Source organism: Macaca thibetana, chromosome 16, assembly GCF_024542745.1.
Source record: "Macaca thibetana thibetana isolate TM-01 chromosome 16, ASM2454274v1, whole genome shotgun sequence".
Taxonomy (NCBI): Eukaryota; Metazoa; Chordata; class Mammalia; order Primates; family Cercopithecidae; genus Macaca; species Macaca thibetana.
In genome coordinates this window covers 33,556,676-33,569,026 of record NC_065593.1, presented here as the reverse complement: position 1 = coordinate 33,569,026, position 12,351 = coordinate 33,556,676, and the positions used below count along the sequence as shown (strand labels likewise).

Here is a 12,351-nt window from a genome sequence, read left to right as displayed (position 1 = left end):
CCCACCTAGGCCTCCCAAAGTGCTGGGATTACAGGCGTGAGCCACTGCACCCGGCCTCCCCTCTCCTAGAAGCTAAATTCCTTAATTGGGTTATTCACAACTGTCATCATTTTTCATCTAACATTTACCCCAAACCCACTTCAGAATGTCCCTAACACTCCTCCCAAGTGATTTTTGGTCACCACTAATGGTGACCAATAATGTCTAAGTTGTTCAATCCAATAGATAATTTTCAAGCACATCTTTTTTTTTTTTTTTTTTTTTTTTTTTTTTGAGACGGACTCTTGCTCTGTCTCCCAGGCTGTAGTGCAGTGGCGAGATCTCGGCTCACTGCAAGCTCCGCCCCGCCAGGTTCATGCCATTCTCCTGCCTCAACCTCCCGAGTAGCTGGGATTACAGGCGCCCACCACCACGCCCGGAATTTTTTGTATTTTTTAGTAGAGACGGGGTTTCACTGTGTTAGCCAGGATGGTCTCGATCTCCTGACCTCATGATCCACCCGCCTTGGCCTCCAAAAGTGCTGGGATTACAGGCATGAGCCACCATGCCTGGCCCAAGCATATCTTTTTAGACTACTCAGCAACTATAACCAATGGTCACCATGTATTCCTTAAAATATTCTCCCTTGGTCTTTCAGGGATAATCCTCTAACTTTTCTCCACTTTCTCTAGTCACTCCTTCACCATTCTCTCTGCTGTGGCATTCTTTTCTACCTAGTCTCTAAATACTGGAGTTACTCAAAACCAATTTCTAAATTTCCATTTCTTACCATATATCCTCTCCTAGGTTAACTCATTCCACCCATTGCTTCAATTAGTATCTGCTAGTGACTTCCTCAATATGGAGTTTGGATCTCTCAATAGAAGTGCGAATTCCACTCAAAGATCATGATTTCCTCACCAAGCCTGATTTTCCTCCAGGGTTCCTTATTTTGGTGAAAAGCATCACTATCCCATTGGCAAAGCCAGGAACCACTTTCTCCCTCACCTATAACAGTAAATCTATCCCAAGTCCCTGTGTCTTCCTAAACTGTTCTCTTCATTCCTCTTACACCACCACCACCCTGTCCCAGCTACAACAGCTACTCCAAAAGCATACATGGCTTCCTACATCCACCACTGCTCACCAAACTTCACATTAGAGTTGAACTGCTTTTTTTTGTTTTTGTTTTTGAGACAGTGTCTCACTCTGTTGTGCAAACTGGAGTACAATGATACAAACATGACTCATTACAGCCTTAACCTCCTCAGCTCAAGCAATCCTCTTGCCTCAGCCTCCCATGTAGCTGGGACCACAGGTATGCGCCACCATGCCTGGCTAATTTTTTTATTTTTTTGTAGAGATGGGATTTCACTCTGTTGCCCAAGCTGGTCTCAAACTTCTGACCTCAAGCAGTCCTCCACCTTGGCCTCCCAAAGTGCTGAGATTACTGGTGTGAACCACCATGCCCAGCCAAAACTGCTTTTTTTTTTTTTTTGAGATGGAGTCTTTCTCTGTCACCCAGGCTGGAGTGCAGTGGCTCGATCTTGGCTCACTGCAACCCCCACCTCCCAGCAGCAAACTGCTCTTTTAAAAACACAAATAATGGCATACCTCTTTACCTCCATCTCCCGCATTAGTGACTTCCTACTCTTAAATATAAAAATCAAAACCGGCCGGGCGCGGTGGCTCACGCCTGTAATCCCAGCACTTTGGGAGGCCGAGGCGGGTGGATCACGAGGTCAGGAGATCAAGACCATCCTGGCGAACACGGTGAAACCCCATCTCTATTAAAAATACAAAAAAATTAGCTGGGTGTGGTGGCGGGCGCCTGTAGTCCCAGCTTCTAGGGAGGCTGAGGCAGGAGAATGCCGTGAACCCGGGAGGCGGCAGAGTTTGCAGTGAGTGGAGATCACGCCACTGCACTCCAGCCTAGGCGACAGAGCGAGACTCCATTTCAAAAAACAAAAATCAAAACCATTAAATGGCTAATACATCAGTAATTCTTTAATGCCCATTTTCTTTCAACAGGAATTCACTGTTGCAATGTTAATAGCACATGATTCCACACCCAGCAAAATTCAGCATTATAAAATTATGTACCTAGGGCATAATTATTTTTATACCTGACATTTAAATGGTGTTTTTGGCCAGGCGTGGTGGTTCACGCCTGTAATCCCAACACCTTGGGAGGCCGAGGCGGGCAGATCACTTGAGGTCAGGAGTTCAAGACCAGCCAGGCCAACATGCTCAAACTAAAATACAAAAATTACTAAAAATACAAAAATTAGCTGGGCATGATGGTGCATGCTTGTAATCCTAGCTACTTGGGAAGCTGAGGCAGGAGGACTGCTTGAACCCAGGAGGCAGAGGTTGCAGTGAGTCAAGTTTGTGCCACTATACCCCAGCCTAAAGGACAGAATGAGACTCCATCTCATAAACAAATAAATAAATGTTGTTTATAAGTTTCTATGTGCTTTTGTGTACATCATCAAATCTGACATATCAATTGTGTTTTATTTATTTATTTTTGAGACGGAATCCTGTTTTGTTGTTGTTGTTGTTTGTTTTTTGTTTTTTTTTGAGACGGAGTCTTGCTCTGTCCCCAAGGCTGGAGTGCAGTTATGCAATCTCGGCTCACTGCAACCTCTGCCTCCCAGGTTCAAGCAATTCTCTCTGCCTCAGCCTCCCAAGCAACTGGGATTACAGGTGCCCACCACCATACCCAGCTAATTTTTGTATTATTTAGTAGAGATGGGGTTTCACCATGTTGGCCAGGCTGGTCTTGAACTCCTGACCTCAGGTGATCCACTCACCTCAGCCTTCCAAAGTGCTAGGATTACAGGTGTGAGCCACCGCACCCCGCCTATTTTCTTTACTGGTTTCTTTTTTCCTATTCTACCTCTAAATCTGAACTTTACGGTCTTTCCTATAGAGACATCTAGCATTTTTGCATGGTTTCAGCCAACTACAATGTCCTCCCTTCCTTTGATTCACCCATCCTTCAAAAACTTGTCCAGTCTTAACTTACCTGTGAATCTTCCATGACTGCACTCAGTATACGCTCTCTCCTTAGAAAACTGCTTGCAATTGGTGGGAGGATAGGGATACTGGATTTCTACTCACACCTCAAAAGTCAAGGTGTAAAGTGAAACCGAATCTTTTTTTTTTTTTTTTTTGAGACAGAGTCTCACTCCATCACCCAGGCTGGAGTGCAGTGGTGCGATCTCGGCTCACTGCAACCTCCACCTCCTGGGTTCAAGCAATTCTCCTGCCTCAGCCTCCCAAGTAGCTGGGATTACGGGCACCCGCCACCATGCCCAGCTTTTTTTTTTTTTTTTTTTTTTTTTGTATTTTTAGTGGAGACGGGGTTTTACCATGTTGGCCAGGCTGGTCTCGAACTCTTGACCTCAGGAGATCCACCTGCTAAAATGCTGGGATTACAGGCATGAGCCACCAAGCCCGGCCAAAACTGAATCTTTCTTCTCAAATCTGCTTCTTTCTTTTCCTTCTTCCCTTCCCTCTTTCCCTCCCTCATTTATTCATTCATTCATTCAGAGATAGGGTCTTGCCCTGTCACCCAGTCTGAAGTGCACTGGCACAAACACAGCTCACTGAAGCCTCGACCTCCTGGACTGAAGCAATCCTCCCACCTCAGCCTCTCGAGTAGCTAGGACTACAGAGACATACCACCACACCCAGCTAATTTTTTTTGTATTTTTTTGGGTAGAGATGGGGTTTTGCCATGTTGCCCAGGCTGGTCTTGAACTCCTGGGTTCAAGTGATCTACCCGTCTTGGCCTCCCAAAGTTCTGGGATTACAGGCATGAGCCACTGCGCCCAGCCTGTCCAGTCATTTTTGTACACTCTAAAAGGTAAATGATGATAGAAGCAGAAAACAACACTTCACCTAGAGGATCCCCTATGCAAAGATCCTGAGGCATGAAAAGTTCTGTGGCTTTAATGACCTGAAAGGTAAGTAGGGTCAGTGCACAGCTGCTAAGGAGAGACAATTAGATGGGAAAAGAAATCAGAGTTTGAGGCATCTGTGGGATACCTACTTGAGGATGTCTAGAAGGCATCTTCATGTAGCTGTCCCACAGATCTAAGGGACCCAAGCTTCTAGAGCAATAGAAGCTTATAAGCATTTTCTTTTAGAGATGGGGTCTCACTATGTTGCCCAGGTTGGACTGCAGTGGCTATTCACAGATGCAATCTCACTACTGATCAGCATGGGAGTTTTAACTATTTTTGAACTGGGCTGGTTCACCCCTCCTTAGGCAACCTGGTGGTTCCCCACTCCTGGGAAGTCACCATACTGATGCGGAATTTAGTGCAGACACCCAATCAGCATAGCACATTATAGCCCAGAACTCCTGGACTCAAGCGATTCTCCTACCTCAATCTCCTGAGCTGCTGGGACTACAGGTGTGTGCCACTGCACTCCAGCCTGGGTGAAAAAGTGAGATTCTTGTCAAAAAAAAAAAAAAAAAAAACTGGCCAAGTATGAAGTATGGGATTAGGGGATGGTAAGAATTTCACTGCACAGGTTAGAAAGCAATTCCCATTATACTAGAGTAAACCAGCATCAATTTGATTTGATGTAGTCTGGGATTCAAACTATATTCTCACGTTTAGAGAATTTGACAGAAAAATGTCAGAATGTTAATGTGGGCAAGCTGTAGCAGCTATTACCTTTGCATACCTCACACACTTCCTACTCTGTAACTCCCTCTTTTCTGGTAACTAATCTTATCCTCCATCAAGCTCAGGGATAGGCACATGACCAGCTGAGCAATTCTAGTACTACATCCTTGGCCCCAGCAACTATTCTAATAATGGGAGAGTGACTCAGACTGAGCCATCTGGATCTCCTAATGAATACTTTTTCCTCTTTGATTGTATCATATAATCATAAAGGTATGAATAAAGAGCTTTGAGTAACCACTGCACCAACTCTCTCTTTGTTAAAGAAGTCAAAGAAGAGATGCAAACATTCAGAAAGAAGTAGTGACAAGAAGTGGACAAAGATTAAAAGTGTGAAGCCCCTATCCTTCCCAGATCCATGAGTAGATTATTTTTAAATCCCCTATGAGCCTAAGTATAGTGGCTCATGCCTGTATCCCAGCACTTTAGGAGACTGAGGCAGGAGGATTCCTTGAGGCCAGTAGTTCAAGATCAGCCTGGGCAGCATAGCAAGACCTCATCTTTACAAAAAAATTTAAAAATAAGCTGGGCATGGAGGCATGTGCCTATAGTGCTAGCTACTTGGGAGGCTGTGGCAGGAGGATCACATGAGCCCAGCAGTTCAAAGTTGCAGTGAGCTGTGATCATTTCACTGCATTCTAGCCTGAATGACACAGGGAGACCCTGTCTCTAAAAATAAAATTTAAAATCCCCTAAGGAACACAGTATAGTGGTTCCTCAAAAAATTTTAAAAAGAATTGCCATATGATACAATTCCACTAGAAGAGATATTTGTACACCCATGTTCATTACAGCATTGTTCACAAAGCCAAAAGGTAGAAGCAATGCAAATGTCTTTCAATAAATGAATGAATAAAATAAAATGCGGTATAGGCTGGGCATGGTGGCTCACACCTGTAACCCCAACACTTTGGGAGGCCGAGGCGGGCAGACCACAAGGTCAAGAGACCATCCTGGCTAACATAGTGAAACCCCGTCTCTACTAAAAATACAAAAGTCAGCTGGTGTGCTGGCAAATCCCTATAGTCCCAGATGCTAATGAGGACAAGGCAGAAGAATCGCTTAAACCCGGGAGGTGGAGGCTGCAATGAGCTGAGATTGTGCCACTGCACTCCAGGCTGGGTGGCAGAGCGAGACTCCATCTCAAAAAAAAAAAAAGTCGTATATACATATAATGAAGCATGATTCAGCCTTAAAAAGGAACAAAATTCTGACACATGCTACAACATGAATGAACCTTGAGAAAATTATGTTAAGTGAAATAAGGCAATCACAAAAAGGCAAATAATCTATTACTCTACCTAGGTGAGGTCCCTAAAGTAGTTAAAAATCATAGAAATGGAAAGTAGAGGCCGGGCGCGGTGGCTCAAGCCTGTAATCCCAGCACTTTGGGAGGCCGAGACGGGCGGATCACGAGGTCAGGAGATCGAGACCATCCTGGCTAACACGGTGAAACCCCGTCTCTACTAAAAATACAAAAAAATTAGCCAGGCGTGGTGGCGGGCGCCTGCAGTCCCAGCTACACGGGAGGCTGAGGCAGGAGAATGGCATAAACCCGGGAGGCGGAGCTTGCAGTGAGCCGAGATCCGGCCACTGCACTCCAGCCTGGGCGACAGAGCGAGACTCCGTCTCAAAAAAAGAAAAAAGAAATTAATGTTTTACTCTCCATAAAGAGGGCCCAACAAATTGTTATTATTTGAAAGAATAAGCTAACAGAGAGTCCCAAATTCATATGAAACCAATCTGTAAAAGTGACGCTCAGACTTTCTCATCCTGGATGGTGGCTCTAAAAAGAAAAAAAGGCTTCATATTTGAAAAGTCTTTGAGGAAAAGGCAACTCACAGAATAGGAGAAAATGTTTTCAAATCTTATATCTAATAAGGAATTAATACCTAGAATATTTAGAAAACTCCTAAAACTAAATAAACAAACAAAACCACACAATTCAAAAATGGGCAATGGACTTGAAGAGGCATTTCTCCAAAGAAGCTAAACGAATTCCAATAAGCACATAAAAAGATGCTCAACATTACTAATCATTAGGGAAATCCAAATCAAAACCACAACCCAGTCCCAGTAGGATGGCTACTATCAAAAAAAAAGAGAGAGAGGAAACTTCGGGACCCTTGTACATTGTTGGTGGGAATGAAAAATGGTACATTCACTGAGGAAAACCATGGTGGTTCCTCAAAACATTAAAAACAAAATTACTATATAAGCCAGCAATTCTCAAAAGTACAGTCTCAAAGAGATAGGAGGCTGGGCGCAGTGGCTCACACCTGTAATCCCAACACTTTGGGAGGCCGAGGCGGGTGAATCATCTGAGGTCAGGAGTACGAGACCAGCCTGGCCAACATGGTGAAACCTCATCTCTACTAAAAATACAAAAAGTAGCTGGGCGTGATGGCGAGCGCCTTTAATCCCATCTACTCAGGGGGCTGAGACAGGAGAATCACTTGAACCTATGAGGCTCAGGTTGCAGTGAGCCAAGATCATGCCACTGCACTCCAGCCTGGGCGACAGAGTGAGACTCCGGTTTTTTTTTTTTTTGCTTTTTGTTTTGTTTTGTTTTGTTTTTTGTTTTTTTGAGACGAAGTCTCGCTCTGTCGCACAGGCTGGAGTGCAGTGGCATGATTTTGGCTCACTGCAACCTCCACCTCCTGGGTTCAAGTGATTCTCCTGCCTCAGCTTCCCAAGTAGCTGGGACTGTAGGAGCGCGCCACTACGCCCGGCTAATTTTGTATTTTTAGTAGAGATGAGGTTTCACCATGTTGGCCGGGCTGGTCTTGAACTCCTGACCTCATGTGATCCTCCCACCTCAGCCTCCCAAAGTGCTGGGACGGCAAGCATGAGCCACAGTGGTCAGCCCATCCAGCCTTTTATAAATGATTGTTTTTATTTACTTATTTAAGTTTATTTATTTATTTATTTTTAGACAGGGTTGCATTCCATCACCCAGGCTAGAGTGCAGTGGCACAATCTCGGCTCACTGCAGCCTAGACCTCCCAGGCTCAAGCAATCCTCCCATCTCAGCCTCTTAAGTAGCTCAAACTACAGGCACACACCACCAAGCCTAGTTAATTTTTTAATTTTTTGTAGAGACAGGGTTGGGCTATGTTGCCCAGGCTGGTCTTGAACTCCTAAGATCAAGCGACCCTCCTGCCTCAACCTCCCAAAGTGCTGGGATTACTGGTATGAGCCACTGCGCCCTGCCTCATTCAGCCTTTAAAAGGAAGGAAATTCTGACCCACGCTACAACATAGATGAAAGTTGAGGACATTACGCTAAGTGAAATATGCCAGTTACAAAAAGGCAAATACTGTATGATTCCACTTATATGAAGTACTTGGACTAGCATAAAATTCTGTTCAGAGAAAAACAATTTTCAAGCCTAGAAAGTTCAACACTAATGATGATTTTGCAGTTATAAATCCTATACAACTGACCAAACTTGAAAAACTCCTTTTTTTTTTTTTTTTTTATTATTATACTTTAAGTTCTAGGGTACATGTGCATAATGTGCAGGTTTGTTACATATGTATACTTGTGCCATGTTGCTGTGCTGCACCCATCAACTCGTCAGCACCCATCAACTCGTCATTTACATCAGGTATAACTCCCAATGCAATCCCTCCCCTCTCCCCTCTCCCCATGATAGGCCCCGGTGTGTGATGTTCCCCTTCCCGAGTCCAAGTGATCTCATTGTTCAGTTCCCACTATGAGTGAGAACATGCGGTGTTTGGTTTTCTGTTTTTGTGATAGTTTGCTAAGAATGATGGTTTCCAGCTGCATCCATGTCCCTACATATACACCATGGAATACTATGCAGCTATGAAAAACTCCTTTTTTAAGAAAACCATTTTTCTGCCTAAGAAAATTTTAACTCACTTTAACTTCATCAAAGTTTAACACTTACACACTGTGTTACAGTTACTTTAAGACTTATTACACAATATTAGTTCTAAAGTTTCTGTACTGTAGTCATGCTACCTTTTATTTTGAAAACTGAAAAATTACTATAAGAGAAAGTAATCTGACTAAAGTAGAGGCTCTCTTTTTGGAATCAGGTACTCCAAACAAACAATTCATATGTCCCAAAAAAGTTAAAACCATACCATTTAAATCTGCATTTTCGAATCTGACCCAGACTATTTTCTCCTTTTCTTCTGTTAGAGGTGTTCCACTGTAAGCCTGCATAGTAAACAGAAACATTTGAATAAACATATTTTACAGCTTTAGTATTAATGATATTCAAAACAAAGAGTGACTTAAAGCCAACACTATACCTCTCCAACTTCACCAACCTTACATCTTGGTAACTAGAACATTTTAGAACATTATTACCCCCAGAGAATATTATCCATGTGTCTGATAACCTTGGTCAAAAGAGTTTTTAACTTATTAAAAGAACTGCAGGCTAGGCACCTGTAATCTCAGCACTTTGGGAGGCCAAGGCAGGCAGATCACTTGAGGCCAGGAGTTCAAGACCAGTCTGGCCAACATGGCGAAACTCTATCTCTACTAAAAACACAAAAATAAGCTGGGTAGGGTGTGGTGCACGCCTGTAATTCCAGCTACTGGGGAGGCTGAGACACGAGAATCACTTAAACCTGGAAGGCAGAGATTACAGTGAACAGAGATCGCACCACTGCACTCCAGCCTAGATGACTGAGCAAGACTCTGTCCCCTCCACACAAAAAAGAACTGCAGAAACCTAAAATACAATGATGACAATCTATTATGAAGCATTACTATAATTCAAAGGCAAACGAGAAACTAACCATCCCCTATACTGGTCAACAAATAAGGCTTAGAAAACAAACAAAACTACTACCTTTTATCTATTAAGTTGCTAGGTGTTTGTGGCTATTATACTGTACCTATACTTTTTTTTAAGAGTATTACTGTACTTTTTTAGTCTCTTATCAAGCTTCTAGACCCAACCTATCATCTGCTTCCTGGAAGCCTGCAAGGGTCAAAAGATAAGCATTAACAGCATGATGTATCAACAGTATTCAACAGTATTCAAAAGGAGGCATCTCCCATAAAGCATGTTTTTTCTTTTACTTTTTTTTTTTTTTTTTTTTTTGAGACAGAGTCTCACTCTTATCATCCAAGCTGGAGTACAGTGGCATGATCTCAGCTCACTGCACCCTCTGCCTCCTGGGTTCAAGTGATTCTCCTGCCTCAGCGTCCCAAGTAGCTGGGACTACAGGCATGTGCCACCATGCCCAGCTAATTTTTTGTATTTTTAGTAGATACGGGGTTTCACCATGTTGGCCAGGCTGGTCTTGAACTCCTGACCTCAGGTGATCTGCCCCACCTCGGCCTCCCAAAGTGCTGGGATTACATGGGTGAGCCACCATGTCCTGCCTAACATACCTTTTTTAAAAAACACCAGCTTGAGCAACATGGAGAAACCTCATCTCTACAAAAAAAAAATCTGGGCATGGTGGCATGCACCTGTAGTCCCAGCTACCCAGGAGGCTGAGATGAGAGGATCACCTGAATCTAGGAAATTGAGGCTGCAGTGAGCCATGATAGTGCCACTGCACTCCAGCCTGGGTGAGAGCAAGACTCTGTCTCAAAAAAAAAAAAAAATTTATTCCCTAATATTATTTAATCTAATCAAATCTTACATTTGCATTTCTCAAAACTACAAAACTAACACTGGTGCATTACTATTAAACCCCAGACATTATTTGGATTTCACAAGCTTTCCCACTAATGCCCTTTCTCTGCTCCAGGATCCAATCCAGGACGCCACACTGCATTTAGCACAACTTCCTTTTTTCCCTGCATCAGGCTTTCCTTTCCTTTAACATGGTGAAGCACTAACACTTTCAAATTCTTCTTCAGCTTAGCAGACTTACTCCTTTGCAACGTTTGATTTTTGAGTGATATGCAGAACAAAACAAGGCTGAAGAAGGTCTTTCAGTGTATTGGGATTCTTGAACCTCTTTTTGCTTTACCTGTGAGGGGCAAATAAGTCTTGCAAAATGAGGCTTATACGCTTTTACTATGTCTTCAAGTTTTCCTCTCTCCTTAGTAGACATGGTGTTTTTTATTCAGCATTTTTGAAAAAATTCTGGGAAGCTAACTGAAGCACCTGAGCTCTGCTTTGTGTGTTCCTTACTACAGCTTTGCACAAAGGTGTATCCCGTCCTTTTTTGCCTCTTATGATCTCCTTTTCCCATGCTTAGATATTTTATTCTCAGTAAGACACAGACTCACCCATTGCCCTTCTAGCTTTCACCTGATGTCTTTATTAAAAAAAAAAAAAAAAAAGTTTGTTTTGGAGTTTGTTTGTTTGTTTGTTTTTTGAGACACCCTGTCACCCTGGCTGCAGTGCAGTGGTATGATCTCAGCTCACTGCAACCTCCGCCTCCTGGGCTCAAGCAATCCTCCCATGTCAGCTTCCCAAATAGCTGGGACTACAGGTGTGTACCACTACACCTAGCTAATTTTTGTATTTTTTGTAGAGATGGGGTTTTACCATGTTGCTCAGGCTGGTCTGGTACTCCTGGGCACAGGCCATCTGCCCGCCTAGGCCTCCCAAAGTGCTGGGATTACAGGTGTGAGCCACCGCACCCAGCACCACCTGATGTCTTTACAGAGGTCAATGTACTGCCATACTTTTTTTTCCTTTTCCCCCAGCACTGATTAAAAGCCCTTCTTCAAACAAGAGCAACTGATTTAGCCCTCTTATTTAGAGTCAAAACTTTCACCTCACTACTGAAAAGATTTATTTACTTCTTCTTTTATACTTCAGCACTGGTTTCTAACACACGTAAACACACTCATAAGTACAAAGTTATTTTTGAATGTTATATAACATAGCTATAATCATTGTGTCAGTCTGTATGCTGTCTTATTTGTTCACTGTAGAAAAAATAATTTTCATAGTGTACTATTGCCATAAGTATAATTTTTATTTACAGCAAATTATTCTATAGGGACCATGATATGTCATTTGCTTAACTGACATTTAAGCTGGTTACAAGTTTTTACACTGAAAATGTAAAAATTTCATATATACTGAAAAGTTCTAAGCTTTAACAATTTTTCTTTGTTGAATTATTTTTTTAAAATAAATTTTTGGCCAGGTGCAGTGGCTTACGCCTGTAATCCTAGCACTTTGGGAAGCCAAGGCTGGAGGATCACCTGAGGTCAGGAATTCGAGACCAGCCTGGCTAACATGGTGAAACCTCATTTCTACTAAAAATACAAAAATTAGCCAGGCATGGTGGCACATGCCTGTAATCCCAGCTACTCAGGAGGCTGAGGCAGGAGAATCCCTTGAACCTGGTAGGCAGAGGTTGCAGTGAGCTCAGATCACGCCTTTGCACTCCAGCCTGAGCGACAAGAGTGAAACTTCATCTCAAAAACAAAAAAAAAAATCAAATTTTCATAAGTGAAATTATTAGATCAAGACACAACCAAGGGCAACTTCCGGCCATCAATGCTATCATAACTAGAATTCAATGGGTGATAATTAAAGAAGCTGCTACCAGTCCAACAACACATGTTCTCTCTTTAGGAGGATATTTGTAGACCCAGAGAATACCTAGGCTCCGTGAATTTGATGATACCCAGAATAGAGCAGGAGGCAGAACACAATATTGGCAGAAGACATTATTTTTTAATGTCTGACCACAAAGTACCA

General features: G+C 42.9%; 1 protein-coding gene across 9 annotated transcripts in view; it reads right to left on the bottom strand.

Annotated features, from left to right (window-relative positions):
• BCAS3 (BCAS3 microtubule associated cell migration factor) overlaps window positions 1-12,351 on the bottom strand; it is a 707,133-nt gene that overhangs the window by 685,966 nt on the left and 8,816 nt on the right. For all 9 annotated transcript variants that reach the window (XM_050764587.1, XM_050764586.1, XM_050764591.1 and 6 more), the window contains exon 4: window positions 8,801-8,876. In XM_050764587.1, the coding sequence (XP_050620544.1) occupies window positions 8,801-8,876 (76 nt within the window). The remainder of the gene's footprint in view (window positions 1-8,800; window positions 8,877-12,351) is intronic.